The 19,813-nt window shown below is 37.5% G+C and overlaps 1 protein-coding gene across 1 annotated transcript in view; it reads right to left on the bottom strand.

The window, feature by feature from the left end:
• Positions 1–2,874: 2,874 nt before the first annotated feature.
• The window catches only part of LOC121374708 (mitogen-activated protein kinase kinase kinase 1-like), a 42,022-nt gene continuing 25,083 nt past the window's right edge, over positions 2,875–19,813 (bottom strand). Inside the window, exons 15-21 of the mRNA XM_041501814.1 lie at positions 19,277–19,449; positions 14,293–14,445; positions 9,152–9,314; positions 8,070–8,201; positions 5,704–5,846; positions 4,871–5,002; positions 2,875–3,680 (exon numbers count right to left, since the gene is read on the bottom strand). Of these exons, the coding sequence (XP_041357748.1) occupies positions 3,525–3,680; positions 4,871–5,002; positions 5,704–5,846; positions 8,070–8,201; positions 9,152–9,314; positions 14,293–14,445; positions 19,277–19,449 (1,052 nt within the window). The 3' untranslated portion in view covers positions 2,875–3,524. The remainder of the gene's footprint in view (positions 3,681–4,870; positions 5,003–5,703; positions 5,847–8,069; positions 8,202–9,151; positions 9,315–14,292; positions 14,446–19,276; positions 19,450–19,813) is intronic.

Here is a 19,813-nt window from a genome sequence, read left to right as displayed (position 1 = left end):
TATGGTAGCCCCATTCCCATGGCTAGTGATATTCAATGTTGAGCTAGTAAATAACTACTATTGCCATGCCAGATAGGGCTTCTAGATTATGGTAGCCCCATTCCCATGGCTAGTGATATTCAATGTTGGGCTAGTAAATAAATACTATCATCATGCCAGACAGGGCTTCTAGATTATGGTAGCCCCATTCCCAGTGATATTCAATGTTGGGCTAGTAAATAAATACTATCATCATGCCAGACAGGGCTTCTAGATTATGGTAGCCCCATTCCCATGGCTAGTGATATTCAATGTTGAGCTAGTAAATAACTACTATTGCCATGCCAGATAGGGCTTCTAGATTATGGTAGCCCCATTCCCATGGCTAGTGATATTCAATGTTGGGCTAGTAAATAACTACTATTGCCATGCTAGATGGGGCTACTAGATTATGGTAGCCCCATTCCCATGGCTAGTGATATTCAATGTTGGGCTAGTAAATAACTACTATTGCCATGCCAGATAGGGCTTCTAGATTATGGTAGCCCCATTCCCATGGCTAGTGATATTCAATGTTGGGCTAGTAAATAACTACTATCATCATGCCAGACAGGGCTTCTAGATTATGGTAGCCCCATTCCCATGGCTAGTGATATTCAATGTTGGGCTAGTAAATAACTACTATTGCCATGCCAGACGGCTAGTAAACAAAACAAGTTGTCAAATGCTACATTTATGTCCGTTTTGTAAATATGACTTTCCTGCCCCATCCACCTACCCAAATCAAAGGGTTTTTAATCTCTATCTCCCTCTTTGGGTGACATACCTGTATTTGATTGTATTTATTGAAGTAGCGTTCGTAAATTTATAATCATGGCTAGTACATTTTCAAAATCACTGATCCCATGGCTAGTGGATTTTAATAAAATTCTAGAAACCCTGCAAAAATAGTTCTTTCAAATGACAGCAAAATTATATCCATCCTAAATGGGTAAACTGTATCCATAGTAACCATTTAAGTACTTAATTCACATTTCAAAATATTGCTTAAAACATTTTATTGAAAAAAAACATAAGTAAATGAAAATCCAGAAATTAGCTTCTTCTTTTTTTTTTAGGAGTTAAACTTACTTTCTTTTGAAATAAGATTAGTTCACTAACTGCCTAAAGATAAAAAGACAAAGATTTATATATAGACGTATCCATGGTATCATTGGAGAATTTTTTGTTGTTTAAATTTTGAATTTGTTTGGTTGTTATCTTGCATGCTCACATGATTTCATTAAAAGCCGAGCCATCTTTGGCAGATAACACTAAATGTTGTAGGGTTTGTTTTGGGGTATTTTGGGTGTGTGTGTTTTACTTTAATTATACATGAAAAAAATAAAAAGATGACAAAACAATTGAAGAGTTCAGGCGCAAAACGCGATATAAACCATTTTCGTTCTAGTTTTTAGTTAAAGCCATTACTGTATGTCAGTAAGGGCTAATCGTAGGCACGCTGTTTTGCTGCAAAACGTGATTGATCCTTATAAAATTGTATTGAGTAAATCCCGGGTTTTTTTTATCAAAACGCGATATATGCCAATTTAAAAAATCACTTTTACTGAAAATGAAAAATGGATATATCGCGTTTTGCGCCTAAACTCTTCAATTACATTTCAGAACTAGTTTTTAAGTTTGTCCTTGATTATAAAGAGATACATGTGTATCGACATCAAAATAAATCTGTCAAATTTTAATTGTGGAATTTGTTTTTAAAATATAAATTGAAAAATATCAAAGTATAGTAAATGAAGGTCCCCCAAAAATATAAAATAAAATTCCTAAAAATGAAACATAAAACATAACCATTAAATACACTTAGCTTAACGACATCACAGCAAAATTATCTAACTCTACAAATGGACTGTTCAAAGTCCGTTGGAATGACATAAATTAAATATTTTAAAAAAGAAATAAATAGTAAAGCACTGTGTACTGGATTGAGAAACATTCTTGTTAAAAACAATTATAAATTTGATATGTAATAAACTAAATAACCGATGTATCATGCTAAGATGATATGTCTGGGTTAAACGTGTACGTACTTTGGCCTAACTTCATTTAAATATGTATATCTGAAGAGTAATATTTGTTTAATAACACCCACCTCAGCACATATTAAACTACAGCTTTTGCATTTGAAAAACAATAAAAATACTGATTTAATTGGATCCTCCCACTCGTATAACTAACCTCAATATAGCTATAACATTATGGAACAATATGTGTAAGTTAATTAAGGTCTAAGGATTTCAGAACACATTTCTGTGTTTATTTGAATCTGTAACTTGTATACTTGTAGGAATCAAAAATTACATCGTTATATATCACTTCATAATGGATTATTGTTTTCCTAGTGTAAAAAAACTCCTAGTCAGACTTCTTGTTGCCGAAAATGAAACAGATGAATTAGTCTCCTCTTAAGAGAATTCATAACCTGGGACCTTCTATGTAAGATCCCAATATTCTCTTTTAACTGAGCTAATAGGGAAATTCTCTCTACCTATTGCCAGTAGGAGCACTTTATACCAACACTATTACAATAATACAGTGTCAGCATAATAAAGTCCTGAATTTCATATTGGTATGCTTATTCCACCACTTAAACATTTCTCGGGAGAACCCCAATATTAATGGTTTTCAGTGTCAACACAACTGTTGGATGTAAACATATTAATGGTTTTCAGCATTAACACAACTAATGGATGGAGACATCACAGAGTTCTACTATTTTCCAATACTTACACCTGTTTATTATATTAGGATAAATAAAGCTATATACATATCTATAAATAATTTCAAACAGAATATCACAGAAATCAATCACACTGAATTGTGGGAAAATGGCAATGTAATCAAGATCATAGCAAATAAGATAATATTTTGTACAACAGATATTGCAATTTATTAATTAATACATCTTTGGAACAATCTGATATATTATGCATCATTTTAATATATATATCTATATTCTAATATTAAAACAATAATACCAAGTTGCAATTAATACTGGAAATTATGTTTAACTCCTTACCAAAAACAGGCATCAAAATAAATAGTGTCTGGTAATTCAGACATGTACCACTTACTACAAAATTCAAACCTGGGAACCTTTGGCTTATAACAAATTCATCATTTACAAATCCCATTACTTTTACTATCAATGTCCTTCACAAACACAAATACTCTTATTCATATCACAGTTACCACTGTATTGATACTTATTCATCTTATACTTAGGGGGGTGGGGAAAAAGAGAAGAAAAAAAAGAAGAGACCAAAGTCTATGTGGTTTACGTTTCCTTAGATGTTGTCGGTACATTTAGTACTATTTTCAACTCTGTGGTAACCTGGTAACCTGAACGACCATTCTCAACTTATTTTGATGCCTGCAAGGACAACTATTTTATGACATTGAGATTTGCTGTAAACGTTTCCAAAAAATATATATATATATACTCTGCAGCACCAGTGTGAATGATTCGTCTGAAGGCACTGTGGCTATCTGCTCTGACACTGGGTAAACAGAGGATGCATGAGAAGTTCTTTAGCTGTGGGCCGGAACTCGGATTCGTGTTCCAGGCAACGTAACATCAAGTCTTTTAAGGCTGGAGACAGGTTGTCGGGAATTGGTGGCGGCTCAACTGATGATGCAATCTAAAATGATAAGGAAACAAACGTTTAAAGGGACTGTCCTGAGTTTGTCGCCATTGTAAGATGTTTGAGATAACAGAGCTTTATTTGGCAACTACTATTTCATACTAAATACATTTTCCTGTTTAGATTACCAGTGTCTGCATATCGAATGTGTTTGCAGTTGTATACTAATGTTTGTAGCATTACATTTTTACTTTAATTTGTGATATATATTTTTTGGTACGTAAGAAATTATTGAGATGCAAAATCCAGTTTGGGCTATTACAAGCATTAGGACAACAACACACACCTTGTAAATACAGACACTGATATTTTAAATAAGGAAATTATTTAATTTGTATGTTAGGTCATCAAAAAGGCTCTATTGGTCGGAAACATTTTACAATGGTTGTAAACTCAGTACTGTCCCTTTAACAACACCTAAGCAAATTTTTAACTCCAGCTATTATATGGCATCTGACGTATGGTTAAACACCCCACACATGAGAGGAAACCACTACACCTACTCCATAGGCTACTCATTTCAACTGGTATCAAGGGATGTTTTGAAGTTTTTTGTTTTATATGCACCATCCGTGACAGGATATTATATACCACAGCCTTATCATTAGCAAACTATGTGACTGGTTCCCAATGTGATAATTTGGTTTAACATGAAATGCATAAATCGGTCTAGAAAATGTTTTTCTGCTCGGTCTGGCACAACATAACCCAGTTTTGGAGCTCTGGCTAGAACAAGACATAGCCCAATGGGCATAAAGAGTATAAATGGAAACCTGCTGCTCAACAGATGTCGGGGCACTGGTTGATTCAAGATATTAATACCGTAAAAGTAAGAGAGACAGATGGGGATCCTGAGCATAGATGGAGAATTAAAGTTTAGGTTGGGTTTTTTTTTTACATTGATTTATTAATCATTAACTATTGAATGTCAAACACTTGGTAATTGGGATGGAAAAAATAACAAGCACCTCAGGCTCTGACTGACCTTGATTTGTGAACCCCAATTTGAGAGACAAGCACTGGGATGTAGAGGTGGACAGTAAATGTTGGGAAAATAGCTGTCACACCAGAAAGAAATAAGATGGAAATGAAAGGAGAGAAAGGAAAGGGGACAGTGGGTTAAAAAAAAAAAAAAAAAAAAAAAAAAAATATATATATATATATAAATAAATATATATATATACTACCTTGAAAATGAGTGCTAAGTGGTTTGAGAGATACTGAGCATTCCATGGAGGTTTGGTTGTTTTCATCTCTATCATACAGCATCCCACACTCCACACATCACAGGCGCGACCGTAGTTCTCTCCCCTTAAAACCTTACCACAATAAAACATCAATCAAGATTATTTGAATGATACACATTATAAAAAAATACTAATATGCATAAGTGCTGCAAAGAAAAGAAATTGTTACCTACAACAAATGAAGAGTTGGTAGTTTTATTCACAAAACTACATTTAGAATAAAGAATCTTCCACATTATTTAACAACTGGTTCAAAGCATCATATTAAAATTAAAAATTATTTAGAAGACCAGGGGCCCAATTCATTAAACTCTTGCAACTTTGTGATATCGCAGTGCAATGCTAAACGTCTTGCAAAGAGGATGCTTTGTTGTCTAAAAAGGCCTAAGACACCTTTGTGAATTAGGCCCCTGGCCAACACATATTCAAATACAATTCTTGTTTTTTATGACAAACCAATGTCTTACACACCTACTGGAAAAAAAAAATCACACAAAAACATTGGATTTTAATAACACAAATGATATATTCCACATCTGTTGGTGACCAGTTTAAAAACACTGGATTGGCTGCCTCATGGCAATGATCTACATATCAAAGCGAAAACCATCAACCAAAAATAATACTTCGCAAAGCAACTACTACCTATGTAAACTGTGTATATCTAAGCACCATAAATAACTTTTAGCTGAAGAGAAAAAAAAGAGAAGAAAGAAAGATACACAAGAAATAGAATTTAACACTCGAGTCCGTCATCGGTGTGCTTTACGTACCTCTGGAGCCATGAAGGCAATTGTTCCCAGCAGCTGTCCCTGAAATTCACCGGCACCGGTTGCTTGTGATGCTAACCGCGCGGCTGCCCCGAAGTCACATATCCGTAAATGTTGGCCAGAGCCGTCCACCAGGAGGTTAGCTCCTACAAGCAGACGAGTGGAAACAAGGGTCAAAACAATAAGCTTGCATGCTGGCACTTTGAAATTAATGGTCAAGATGGTCAAATTAATGGTCAAGACTAAACCTAACACATTATTTTAGAATCCAAATAAAAGAAAGTTTGTTTTGTTTAACGACACCACTAGAACACATTGATTTATTAATCATCGGCTATTGGATGTCAAACATATGGTAATTTTGACACAGTCATAGAGAGAAAACCTGCTACATTTTTCCATTAGTAGCAAGGGATCTTTTATATTCACCATCCCACAGACAGGATAGCACATACCACGGCCTTTGATATACCAGTTGTGGTGCACTGGCTTAAATAAAAGAATACACCTCAACTGTACTTCATATCATAACTGGTATTTAACATAAGAATTCAGTGGAATTGAATGTCTCGTCTACCTTAAACCATAAGTACAACTATAAACCAAGTTTCACTGATCTAGGACTTAAAACGTTTATGTTTCGCGGATCTAAACCAGGATCTTTAAGACAAAAGCTGATGCAGTAGCAGCCAGAAAAGTAATATGTATATCTCACCATTTTATTCGTAACAGTTAAGACAATAAAAGTGGTAATCTAGAGGAACTTTCTGACAAAAATCCAAATACAGTCAAACCTGTCTTAAGCGGTCACGCTTAAATCAGCCCATACATGATAAATTTAATTGACAATAATATTATTATTAATACAATATTATTGATGAATATTTATTGGCCACCAACAACGCAGTTATTTACACAATATTTTAAGTCATTTGTCCTCTAGTCATTGCTCTAAGCTATTGTCTTTGCTTTTGATAAGCGAAAACATAAAAATGAAAACCATGGTCCAAACAATGGTTAGTGCAGAGAAAAAAGTTTGGCCATGTTCAACTGCTTAAGGAACTTAGAAAAAATGAGCAGGCGTATTATTGATATTTTCTTCGTATGGATGTAATAGCAAATCATTATTAAATAATTAACATATTCATAAAGATACTAATTTGTCTAATTTTGCATTAATGATGACATCAATAGGTAAATATGAGAAAATGCTTTTGAAAAAAAAAATGCCAGTAAATATAGCAAGAAAACATAATTCAAAGTTAATATATATTTTAATAAAAATAAAAGAAATAAAGCAGACAGTGGATTGATAATTTTATTAATGTTATATTTATAAAGAAGAAGAAATTTTCTATCCTTTTCTTTTTCCTGCCTGGACATGTTTATCCTTAGATGACTGGCTTCCGAATGAAATAGTGTGCAATAATTTGACAAAGTGCCATCAACGACAGTAGTATTGAGAAACCTTCAATAAATATCTACCGATGTTTGTTTCTGTCAATATATTGTGTCAATCAAAAACTTGCTTCAATATCACACACTAATGATCAATAATATTGTCCATTTTTATAATTAACAATATTATTGTCAATAAAACTGATCGTGTATGGGCTGCTTAAGACAGGTGGCCACTGAGTACAGGTTGCCACATATATAGTCTTTAAAACATTTGTTGTTGTTTCTTGTTTTATCGTCTGTACTGCTAATCAACGGATGTGTGCTTCACAGTTGACTATAAATCAACATTTGACATGTCGTCTACTTCAGAAATAATGCAAATGAAATGTATTAAATTAACCGTTCTCAACATATTTGTTTTCTTTTTCCATTTAATTATTTAATTCCTACTCCATGTGGTGTATTGTCATAGTAAGTGAATCTACAAATGTCAAGCATAGTCTGCCCAGAGGCAATTAGATGCATTGCAGAGGCATACTTTCTTAATTGATACACAGTGGAGATGTCGGGACTGAATGGGTACTAGTATTCCTGAAGGTGTGAAGATCGGCTATTTGCGTTAAAATATCCCTTTTATATAATAGTAAAACTTTACTGTGGCCGCTTAATACAGGTATTTTAGCGATTTGAGATCTGATTTAGGTGGCCACTGGCCGTGTTAGACAAGTGACTGCTTATTACAGGTGCATTTACATTACAAATCGTTTGGGAGGAAAAAAGTGGCCGCTTAAGGCAGGTGACCGCTGATTACAGGTGGCCGCTAGGACAGGTTTGACTGTATATTCATTACATAATGGTCAAAAAGTAGACATTCATTTATCATTTAATTACATTTTAAATATTTTTAACAATATTATGTATATACTCTTTCTCCAACAACTTTAGTAATGGGGCTATATATAATGAACCTTTGAGATCTCTGTGTAACAGCTGGTTGTCATGGAGATAAGCAAGACCCCTGAGTATCTGGCGAGTGTAATTAGTGATGACATATTCAGAGAAAGCTCCATAGCGACCCAGCAAGTACGTCAAAGAGCCACCTGTAAAAAGAAAACAAAAACTTATTAAGGCAAAGTAATATGTATAAGGTATTACACACACACACACGCACACAAAATATTAGTTAATACTTTATCTCAGTTTTATTTCAGTCTATCTAAGATATCCACTGTTGAACATACCTAAAACCAATTTCTAATTGACATTTCAACCATAATTCATTATTAAAATTTGGTTTGAGAGATCAATTGGACTTTTCGTTAAATTAATGATTCAGTTTTGATTTTGGCTCAAAATATGTTTGAAGGGAAAGATTGTCACAATCGACAATTCTCAGTAAACTTAGCATATCTCAAGTAGTTCAACATTTAGGAGGTTCATATTTAAAAGATGAACAAGAATTTGAGCCTTACAAAGATTACCAACTGACTGATTAAGACAACTTACACTCAGTTTCAAGATTTATGGCTAGCCACTAATAAAAATTGTACAGAATTGAATCATTTACAAGATGCACCTCAATGGATCCATTCAACTGACTGGGGTTTTCTCGTTCCAACCAGTGCACCACAACTGGTCAAAGGCTTGTGATATGTGCTTTCCCGTCTGTGGGAAAGTGTATATAAAAGATCCTTTGCTTCATTAGGAAAAATGTAGTGGGTTTCCTCTGGTGATTATGTCACAATTACCAAATGTTTGACATCCAATAGCCGATGATTAATTAATCAATGTGCTCTAGTGGTGTCATTAAACAAAACAAACTTTAATTTTATTAGTTTAATTTTAATGATGAGATGTCAATTTCCACCAGAGTAATATCCCTTTACAGATGTACAATCTCCAACAGAAAACCACAAATTATCTAACCAAGACAGTTATCTTGCTTTATCCACATTATTTTAATCTTATACATGTAGATTAGGATGGCTCACGTTATATAAAAGTGACTGGCATGCTGACTGCTATAAACACAAGTTTGTAAATGACTAACCTGGCATCCACTCTACAAACATATTGAAGTGACAACCCTGCTTTGTGGCACCGAAAATCCGGACAATATTCGGATGGTTCAACCGTGACATCATCTGCACCTCTTCTTTGATCGCATCTATCACGCTTTCTTGTTCAGATGGCGAGTTTCGACAAAATGAAATCTAAAAAAAATTAATCCAAATAGTAAAGCATATGAAATGCAAGTTTAGACAGAGGTGGATACAATGCGAAGCACTGAAAGTTATAAAATATCTTTGCAAGACAAATGTCTTACATGCATAATTTAGTTTTTTCAATTAAAAAGCAACAGTGACATTTTTGTGTAATTTTAGTTCTATACACAATCCTGATTAATCTAGACATTTTAAAATGACACAAACTTTAACATCGGGCTATGATTCGAGTCCCTATGTAGTCTTTAATTTTAACAGATTAATCGATCTCCACTAAAAGGATTCAAATACAGGGCCCCATTTCACTTAACATCGTAAGTTTACATCTGCTACTGGCAGTTATACCGGTCGTGTGTTTCACTGAACATCGTAAGTTTACGTCTGCTACTGGCAGTTATACCGGTCGTGCGTTTCACTTAACATCGTAAGTTTACGTCTGCTACTGGCAGTTATACCGGTCGTGCGTTTCACTTAACATCGTAAGTTTACGTCTGCTACTGGCAGTTATACCGGTCGTGCGTTTCACTGAACATCGTAAGTTTACGTCTGCTACTGGCAGTTATACCGGTCGTGCGTTTCACTTAACATCGTAAGTTTACGTCTGCTACTGGCAGTTATACCGGTCGTGCGTTTCACTGAACATCGTAAGTTTACGTCTGCTACTGGCAGTTATACCGGTCGTGCGTTTCACTGAACATCGTAAGTTTACGTCTGCTACTGGCAGTTATACCGGTCGTGCGTTTCACTGAACATCGTAAGTTTACGTCTGCTACTGGCAGTTATACCGGTCGTGCGTTTCACTGAACATCGTAAGTTTACGTCTGCTACTGGCAGTTATACCGGTCGTGCGTTTCACTGAACATCGTAAGTTTACGTCTGCTACTGGCAGTTATACCGGTCGTGTACTGAACATCGTAAGTTTACGTCTGCTACTGGCAGTTATACCGGTCGTGCGTTTCACTGAACATCGTAAGTTTACGTCTGCTACTGGCAGTTATACCGGTCGTGCGTTTCACTTAACATCGTAAGTTTACGTCTGCTACTGGCAGTTATACCGGTCGTGCGTTTCACTGAACATCGTAAGTTTACGTCTGCTACTGGCAGTTATACCGGTCGTGCGTTTCACTTAACATCGTAAGTTTACGTCTGCTACTGGCAGTTATACCGGTCGTGCGTTTCACTAAACATCGTAAGTTTACGTCTGCTACTGGCAGTTATACCGGTCGTGCGTTTGCACGTGTTTGGGATCAATTTCATGCAGAAAATTACATCATTACGGAAGCTGGCCTATTTTAAAGACAAAAGAAAATGAAATATGTGTTCTTCTAACTATATTTGTTGTACTATAATAGTAATAATAACTGTGGTTTAGTTGTAAATTTACGTTTACGTGCAAAACTAGACTTACGATGTTTTGTGAAATTGGGCCCTGGACTTGTGTTATGGAGTCCAGGACCCATATTCACAAAAAGGTGTAAATTTACGTCTACGACTAGCACTTACGTCTGCCATAGATTTACGTTTACGTGCAAGAAGCACCTTATTCTCAAAAACGGCCGTAAATGTAAACGTAACTTAGTTGGACGTAAATCTACGAGTTAACACTCTCACTGGAGTAATTAATAAAAACACATTAGAAACGATGGCTACCGAGTAAATAATAAATGCGCAAAACACAATTTTGTTTGTCGCCTGCTAACAATAACATCGCGAACAGTGAACCATGGCATTTTGGTATTGGTGGGGATCCGCGTTTTGGTACGAACTTGAGGATATTTCTTAAAAATGAAAAGATAACTCAGAAGAAATTGGCCGAGTCGAAAACATCTGTTCGATCACCAACAAAAATATGTTCAATCCGTGGGCGTTCGCCATCGCAAACTGCTTCATTTATTGGAAATGCTGCTAGTTTCCATAAATAATAGTAAATAACGGCGATCGTGCTTGATTTATTATATACTATTCAAAAGAAGAAACGCAAAACCACATTGTCGTAACATTTGGAGAATTGATTTAATTATTGAATGGTGAGTCCGATAATTACCAAATGTTGCAGGATTGTTCACAATTCACTCTAGTCCATTGTGAGTAAGTGATAGGACACACCACCAAGGTCAAGGTCATCTGGAGTCAATACCGGGTGTGGCCTCCGCGTGTGTTGACAACTGCCTGGCACCGCCTGCCCATTGAAGCAACCAGAGTACGGATGACGTCCCGGGGGATGGTGGCCCACTCGGCCTGCAAGGCTGCTGCCAGCTCGGGCAGGGTCTGGGGCTGTGGTTGTCGCTGTCGGAGGCGTCGGTCCAACTCGTCCCATAGATGCTCAATTGGGTTCAAATCCGGTGATTTCGATGGCCAAGGAAGGACATTAATGTTGTTGTTCTGTAGGAAAGCCGTTGTGAGACGTGCTGTGTGAGGCCTGGCGTTGTCATGTTGGAACACTGCGTTGGCGTTGGCCATAACTGGAACGATGTGTGGCCGGAGGATCTGGTCATTGTAGCCCTGTGCATTCAGGTTGCCCTGCACGTGGACCAGGTCAGTTCTGCCAGTGTGTGAGATGGCTGCCCACACCATGACACTACCCCCGCCGAATCTGTCCACTTCCTGCACGCAGTTTGCCGCATAACGTTCACCACGACGCCTATACACGCGACATCTTCCATCATGACGTCGGAGCAGAAATCTGGACTCGTCACTGAACCACACCTGTCTCCATCGCAGTTGAGGCCATTGTCGATGAATCTGGCACCACTGCAGTCGAAGTCGACGGTGTTGTGGTGTTAAGATGACACCTCGAACTGGACGTCTGGCACGAATTCCTACCTCACGTAGGCGGTTCCGTACGGTCTGGTCGGATATCCTGCGCAAACCTGGTATTGCTGCGGCTGTGGAGGTGGCAGTAGTCAATCGTTCCCGAAGGTGGCGTACCCGGATGTAGCGGTCCTGCCCGGGGGTAGTGACCCGTGGTCGACCGGATCTAGGGAGGTCACGTGTTGATCCATGTTGCTGGTAACGGTCCCACAGTCTGGAGATGGTGCTTGGGGACACATGGAATGCCCTGGCAACGGCCGTTCTGGATTCGCCTGCGTCTAGTCGGCCGATGGCATTGTTTCTCTGCGGTCCACTGAGACGTGGCATGTCCTGGATTGTCAACTGTCGGCCAGATACAGAGGCCAGGCAAGCGAACACCCTGCACTTTTATACTGTCGGTGTTCATGTTGCACGTGCAGACAACGCACGTGCAGTGGTGACATGGTTTGCACGTGGCTGCGTTTTTGCGAATATTCACATTTTGGAACTTTATTGTACAGTAGCTGCGTTTTATCGAATGTAACCGTGGGAATGTGTTTGGGACATGCAATGACCTTATATTCACAAAGCATGAACCGGTAGGAAACATAAAATCGGAGTTATAACCCATTTGTACCCTTTTGCGTTTCTTTTTTTGAAGAGTATATGTACACAACTTACGTGCAGTGTTAGTTGCAACCTGAGGCACTCTTATATTTACGTCCAACTTTACACGTAACTTACGTTTTCATTGTTTCGTGAATAGCTCTTCAGTCGTAGATTTACGTTTACGTGTAAAACTAGGGTTACGATGTTTTGTGAATATGGGTCCAGAGCTCTAACCACTGAACACATATCTATAGAATTCCTAGGACCTACTGCTGGTGAGAGTACTTATACCATCCCTATTACATATTCCCATTCAAATGAAGTTGTGTTCCACAACTACATCAGTCATTGAGATAATTTTAATATGAGAATGTAGAAAATTCCCATAAAGAGCGAGATCATTTTAATATGAGAATGTAGAAAATTCCCATTAGCAGGTGTCAGTATGAACATTTTATACCAAAACTACCACTAACACACCTGTAATATTATTTTAGGCACCACGCCACCATCTGTCACGTCATTACTTGTTGTAGCAGCTTAATATAGTCCGCAGGGTTCGTACACCTTTTTGGACTTGATTTTCCATGACTTTTTCACGACTTTCCATGACTAAATTATAAAAATTCCATGACCATTGCAAAATCAACAAGCATTACTTATAATCTAGAAAATATGCTTGAAAAGTTTTCGTAAGAAGGATTTGTAGTCCAATTGTTATTGAAACAACATTTTCCAGGCATGATAATTGTGATTCACTGTAATAACGAAAACCTGACTAACCTGTTCTTTCGTTTTTATTGTAAAAAAAATCCAAAAGAAGACCACCTTTTCAACCGTTTCTCAGTTGTTTGTATTAAGCAAAGCAAGTAAAAGCGTAACGGAATTAACAATACCAGTCGTACAATCGACTGTGCTAAAAACCGGATCGGGCAGTTAAAACTGGAATCTGTTAACTTTCACACGTAAAACGCCCATTTTTATCCCAGCCGAGGTGGATTCAATTGGATATAAGTTGAAAAGTCACAATTTTACTGATTTTCCATGACTTTCCATGACCTTCCTGTAAAACCCACGTTTTTCCAGGCCTGGAAAATAAAATTTCATTTTCCATGACTTTCCATGCTTTCCATGACACGTGCGAACTCTGAGTCCGGTTTCGGAAATAGTTCATCATGACCAAAATACTACAAAATGCTTTTTTAAATCTTTCTTTGATCATTGCACGTAGGTTGACCTCTGCAGTTTTTAAATAACCCATTGGTTTGAAGTAACTTCATATATCTTGAGATATGTAGTACTAACTGATAACAACTGTGCAAGTGGTATGGTGCCACTTGTATAACAACAACACGAGGCGGTGTGCAGGCATGAGGGTAATTAATGGAAAAATATTGTGGTCGACCTATGTTGATTTTTTTACATGGTACTTGTCAGTTGAGAGCACTCCCTAAAATTAGTAGTCACATGACCATCTCGACAGTGTTGTATTTTTCACAGAATATATTCTGACATAAAAATTGTATTGAACTGCATGGAGTAATTAATGGTGGTGTGGAACCGTTACCTGCTTGACAGCCATAAGAACTCCAGTTGCCACATCTCTCGCTTGATAGCACGTGCTGTAAGCCCCAGTTCCAAGCAAGGGTCCTTTCTGCCAGTGAATCCCCTCGTAGTAGATGGACGGATGATCCACAGTTGGGCCATTCAAATAGTCGTCCTACAAATTACAATAAATACAGACCAGATTGGAAAGCAGGAATTTTAGGCTGGCCAATTTACTCACAAAACTGTTTTCAAGAGAATGATTTACGAATGAATGAATGTTTAATGACCCTGCCAACCCCTGCAATTAAGAAAATGTTCACGGCAAAAAAACATGCTGTTGAAAAAAAACCTGAATGTAGTTCAAGGCAAAAACAAGTGCTGTGAAGACTTAAAAACAATTGACAGCAGATACAACTGGACCAGTTGTTAATATGAGTAGTAAAAGTGTCTATGGTGAAACTGAGGGCGATGTTAGCACTGATTATACAATGCACAAATGTTGAAAAGAGTGTATCTCATTGATTCTGATAGTGCAACACTTTCTACCTTTAAAACTAGCAGAAGTACAGAAAGCTAACGGAGTGCAGTTGATCTCAGGTACGGACTTCTGCAATAAAGCTGGAGGATTTGTCAGCTTTGTTGTTGATGCATTTTCCTTTCTTTCTTTTTTCTTTAAAAAAAAACGCCACAAAGATTTAACAAAGAGACAAAGAAAAAAAAATTTGAACGGGGGGACGACATTACAAACATGGATGACAATGAGATGAATGGTGAAGCCGCAGTATTTTCATTTAATGCTCCACACTTGTCAGTGGAGTTATCTCGGTATCACCTGGGGTACATGGAACCTGCATTGCATGTTGGGTAATCATCCCCCATGTGGGGTCAAACACTCAGGAGACAAACCCATAATCACACCCATGAAGTGAGTGAAAAACGGTATATGTGGCCTAGCGGTGCACTCACTCTGGGTTGGAGCTGGTACTGGCATGAAAAATCCCCCATTGCCTTAGGTGGGATACGAACCCAGTACCTACCCACCTGAACATTTTCCATTTTAAGTGATAGGTCACAAGTTAGGAAAACTAGAAATCAAAAGGAACTTGTTTGGATTCGTGTGGGTCGGTGTAACATTGCAAGATATTAAGGAAAATGGGGATTGTAATGCATTAAGTCCCAAGCAAGCCAGTATTAGTCAAATGTTTGAGAAAGTCACTAGCTCTCACAGAAGCTTTGGCTAGTGCCTTATATATTAGAGTAATACAGTTGATACTTTCAACTAGTCCAGGACAAAATTTCACTAACCAGGACCAAGGATTAGTAGATTTGTCAAACCCTGAGCAAGTCATAGATGTTACATTGTTGTGTTTTTTTAGTTAAAGCGGCATTCCCTGGAATATTTTTATTATTTAAACATATAGAACAGAAAATCCAATTACGTTTGGTGCATATAAGACGCCGCACTTCGAACTGGTTTCACTACACTGGCTTTTCCAAGTTAAAAATAAACCCAGTATTTTGAAAGTGGGACATTTTTGGCGGGCGCCCACTGGGCTAATGTTGCATTACAAAAACCGAGCAGATTCTAGCAGTCAATTCCTAGCAGCCAATTACAGCAGACACTCATGTCGACGTTCTAAACATCGGACTCGTACGCCTTTCGATTGTTACCTGTATTTCACACTTTTAAACACACTATTATGCTAATTTTTATTATTCACTACAACTTAAGAATTTTAGAGTTTTAAAGAGTATCTTTATATAAAAACAACACAAAAACAAAATAACAACCAAGACTCATTTTCAGTCTTATGGTTACTAATATCCGTATAAATACAACTTAACCGTTTTATTAAGCACTTTCATAATATCTGAAGTATCACTTTAAAAATCCTTCTGTACTACGGTAATATAGGATGTCCAACTAGTTTCGTATAGACCACACCACAACACACATTATAAAAGGCGTATGAGTCCGGTGTTTAAGCGTTGCCATGCGTGTCTGCTGAAATTGGCTGCTAGCATAATTGGCTGCTAGAATCCACTTGGTATTACAAAATGGCGAGAATTGTTCTAACTGGCTAGTAAGCATTTGACGATATGCGTTAATGACGACAACTCATGAGTGAATTAAAAGTGCAGTTATGCTTGTATTTGAACTTAGAACTTGACTGTATACGATTGAAACCAGACACTGCAGCTTTAAGTTAAACTGAACATTCGTTTAGAACTGCACAACGTGCCCAAAATACATATGCCCAAGATAATCACACCCAAATTAACTCCAAACATCATCGTTACATGCCGACCTCAAAATGTTTCAACTCAAAACCACTGAAATGTTTATTAATTACATTAAAAATTTAAAAATAACTTGAAATGTTTTTGAATACTGACAACTCTCCAGCAGCTGTTAATAACAGTACTGAACTAAAACGACCTTCCTGCGCTCAGAAAAGACACACGACCCCGTTGTGCTCAAAAGAGCGAGATGTAAAGCCCTGCTTGCTAAAGCCTTTTATCATCCATTAAAGGCTTTTGTAGGAGATATCGCTGGCACTACAGTATGTGATATCTCCTGCAATCTTGATTGGTCAAATTTTAATCACAAGATTATGTTTTGTTACCTCACTGTGTGTGTTTCAGCACTAAACCTACCATTAGTGATGTCACGCCACTGCAGGTTCTGCTAGTTAACAAGTCTACCGCGACATTTAACCCACATTACTGACATTGTTTACAACTGTTGCAAATGAAAAGAATGATAATGGATGATAAAAAGAATACCCCCTCATGTCTTGTGATATAATTTATCAGCACTCGATGATAAAAGTATAAAATCCTCGGCAAGCCTCAGATTTCATACTTTTATCAACTTGTGCTGATAAATTATGATATCACAAGACACTCAGGGAGTATCCTCTATGCATCTCCATGTGTATAATTTCCCCAAAGTACACGGAACAAGGTTGGTCAGTCATCAACAGAGGAGTCTTGACCATTTGCTCAAACACGGAATTGCACTTGCTGAAACAATTGAACATGTCATTGCTAATAATCAGCTCCAAAATGGGAGCTTGACCCCTAACTTAAGGTGTCCTCAAAAAGCTGAAAGACTTTAGGCTTCTCTCTGTCTGCATCTGTTATAAAGAGATACTAGATGTTGTCATTTCTTTGTCATTGAAGCTTGAAATGGAAAAACTATTAATCATTGATGTGCTCCCAAAATTGGAGAGGTCTTACAACAAGACTGCTGATTAATTAAAAGTCGAGATTCAGCCTATCAAAAGTCTAGCAAAGGGTAGTTAGGATTTTAATTCCTTGAAATACAATGAATCTGATAGGGTGTGTGTTGCCAATTAATTAATAGAGAACTTGTAAGTGTTAAATACAGTGGTGGTATGAAATAAATCACACAAACTATTACATGAAATATATCACACAAACTATCACATATATAATTATTTAGCTAAAATAATTTGCGTGAACATTAAATTAGGTCTACTAAACATTTTTATGGCTAGTTATTTTGGGGTGACAAATACACATTGTTCTGAAAACATTATGCAAGGGATGATCCAAAAATATCGATGTTTTTTTACAATTCTAACTTCCCCTCATAAAACATTGACAAAATACCTAACCACCACCACCCCTCCTCCAGCTGGCTCTTTCTCTACAGCTGCCTAAAGAAAACAAGTCATTGTGATGACAAGTCGCACAATCAGAACATCCCTTATGGCAAAGTGTTCACTATCTTTCAAAGCAACTGGACTAGGTGGTGTCGTGGTTAAGCCATTGGACAAAAGGCTGGTAGGTACTGGGTTCACACCCCGGTACTGGCTCCCACCTAGAGCGAGTTTTAACGACTCAATGGGTATGTGTAAGACCACTACACCCTCTTCTCTCTCACTAACTAATCCACTGTTCTGGACAGACAGCCCAAATAGCTTGAACTAATGAGCAAGTAAGAGAATTCAGTGCTAGGTATGACACAGCCCAAATAGCTTGAACTAATGAGCAAGTAAGAGAATTCAGTGCTAGGTATGACACTGCCCAAATAGCTTGAACTAATGAGCAAGTAAGAGAATTCAGTGCTAGGTATGACACTGCCCAAATAGCTTGAACTAATGAGCAAGTAAGAGAATTCAGTGCTAGGTATGACACAGCCCAAATAGCTTGAACTAATGAGCAAGTAAGAGAATTCAGTGCTAGGTATGACAAATGCCCAAATAGCTTGAATAATGAGCAAGAAGAGAATTCAGTGCTACTGCCCAAATAGCTTGAACTAATGAGCAAGTAAGAGAATTCAGTGCTAGGTATGACACAGCCCAAATAGCTTGAACTAATGAGCAAGTAAGAGAATTCAGTGCTAGGTATGACACTGCCCAAATAGCTTGAACTAATGAGCAAGTAAGAGAATTCAGTGCTAGGTATGACACTGCCCAAATAGCTTGAACTAATGAGCAAGTAAGAGAATTCAGTGCTAGGTATGACACTGCCCAAATTCGCAAACTGCAAATTTGACAAATTTTCAAAACAATTGGTCAGGGGTGGGAATTGGTGAACTGTAAAAAAGAGGATATCTAGAGGGGTCCCAGAAATTCTTGAAATCCTAGGTTACAATCTGTGCCATCCGACACATTTTGGAGGAAAGGACAATTAAAATGCAAGGAAACGCAATGTTCCACGAGAGGAAAACAGCTGATCCAAGGAGAATTCTCACCCCGATTGGTGAATTTTACTTTATTTTGGCAAAATGTTTTAAAGTAATAATCAATGTTTTGTTACAAAACAAGCATTCTGAGGGTGCTGCTAAATCAATACGTGTCCTCATCCTGGGCCAACAGAAAGGAGGACCGACACGAAATCTATAGTTCCCTCTCTGGTTGGACTGGTAGGGGACTAATAACTGGGTTTCTACAATTTTTAAAGTTCAGTAGATGATTTGGTGAAAGTTTCTGCTCGCCTAGAGCTATCCCTGCAATTGCCGACGAGCTTACCTCTGGCTGGATGTGGATGGTGATCACTTCCTCCTTGCTGGTAGGAGTCAGACCTGGAACCACAGGACAGGGAGCCTGCACGTACGACATCTCCATCGCCTTCGCCATGGCAACCGCCTCCTCGATCTCAACCTCCTCCTTGCAGTGACATTCCTCTGGCTCTCGCATTGCAGCTGAAACAGCAGCCATTTGCAATTTTATTAACAATTTATTCAATTATTTAAATTATCTATTATAATAGATTGTTTTGGAAATATCTGCTTTATATATGCAGTTTTTCCTTTACCCTTACCTATATTAAACAAGTGTTTCAAATCAAGGACAACTGACATTCTACATTTATCACACACTGTCATTAAGTTTGGTAACATTTCATTTAACTCCTAACACAATCTCCGGGATTATTTTTTTAAGTATCACACTGTAATCCACTACACAAGTTTAAGACATTGCTACACAATTCTAAAAACATAAATAAAAACTGCTAATCAAGTTTTAATTGTTACTAATAAAACATTCCAAAAACAAAATGGTCCT

This window comes from Gigantopelta aegis, chromosome 6 (assembly GCF_016097555.1).
Source record: "Gigantopelta aegis isolate Gae_Host chromosome 6, Gae_host_genome, whole genome shotgun sequence".
NCBI classification, from domain to species: domain Eukaryota; kingdom Metazoa; phylum Mollusca; class Gastropoda; order Neomphalida; family Peltospiridae; genus Gigantopelta; species Gigantopelta aegis.
Note: the sequence above shows the minus strand (reverse complement) of the source record. Positions and strands in the feature narration are given on the sequence as shown.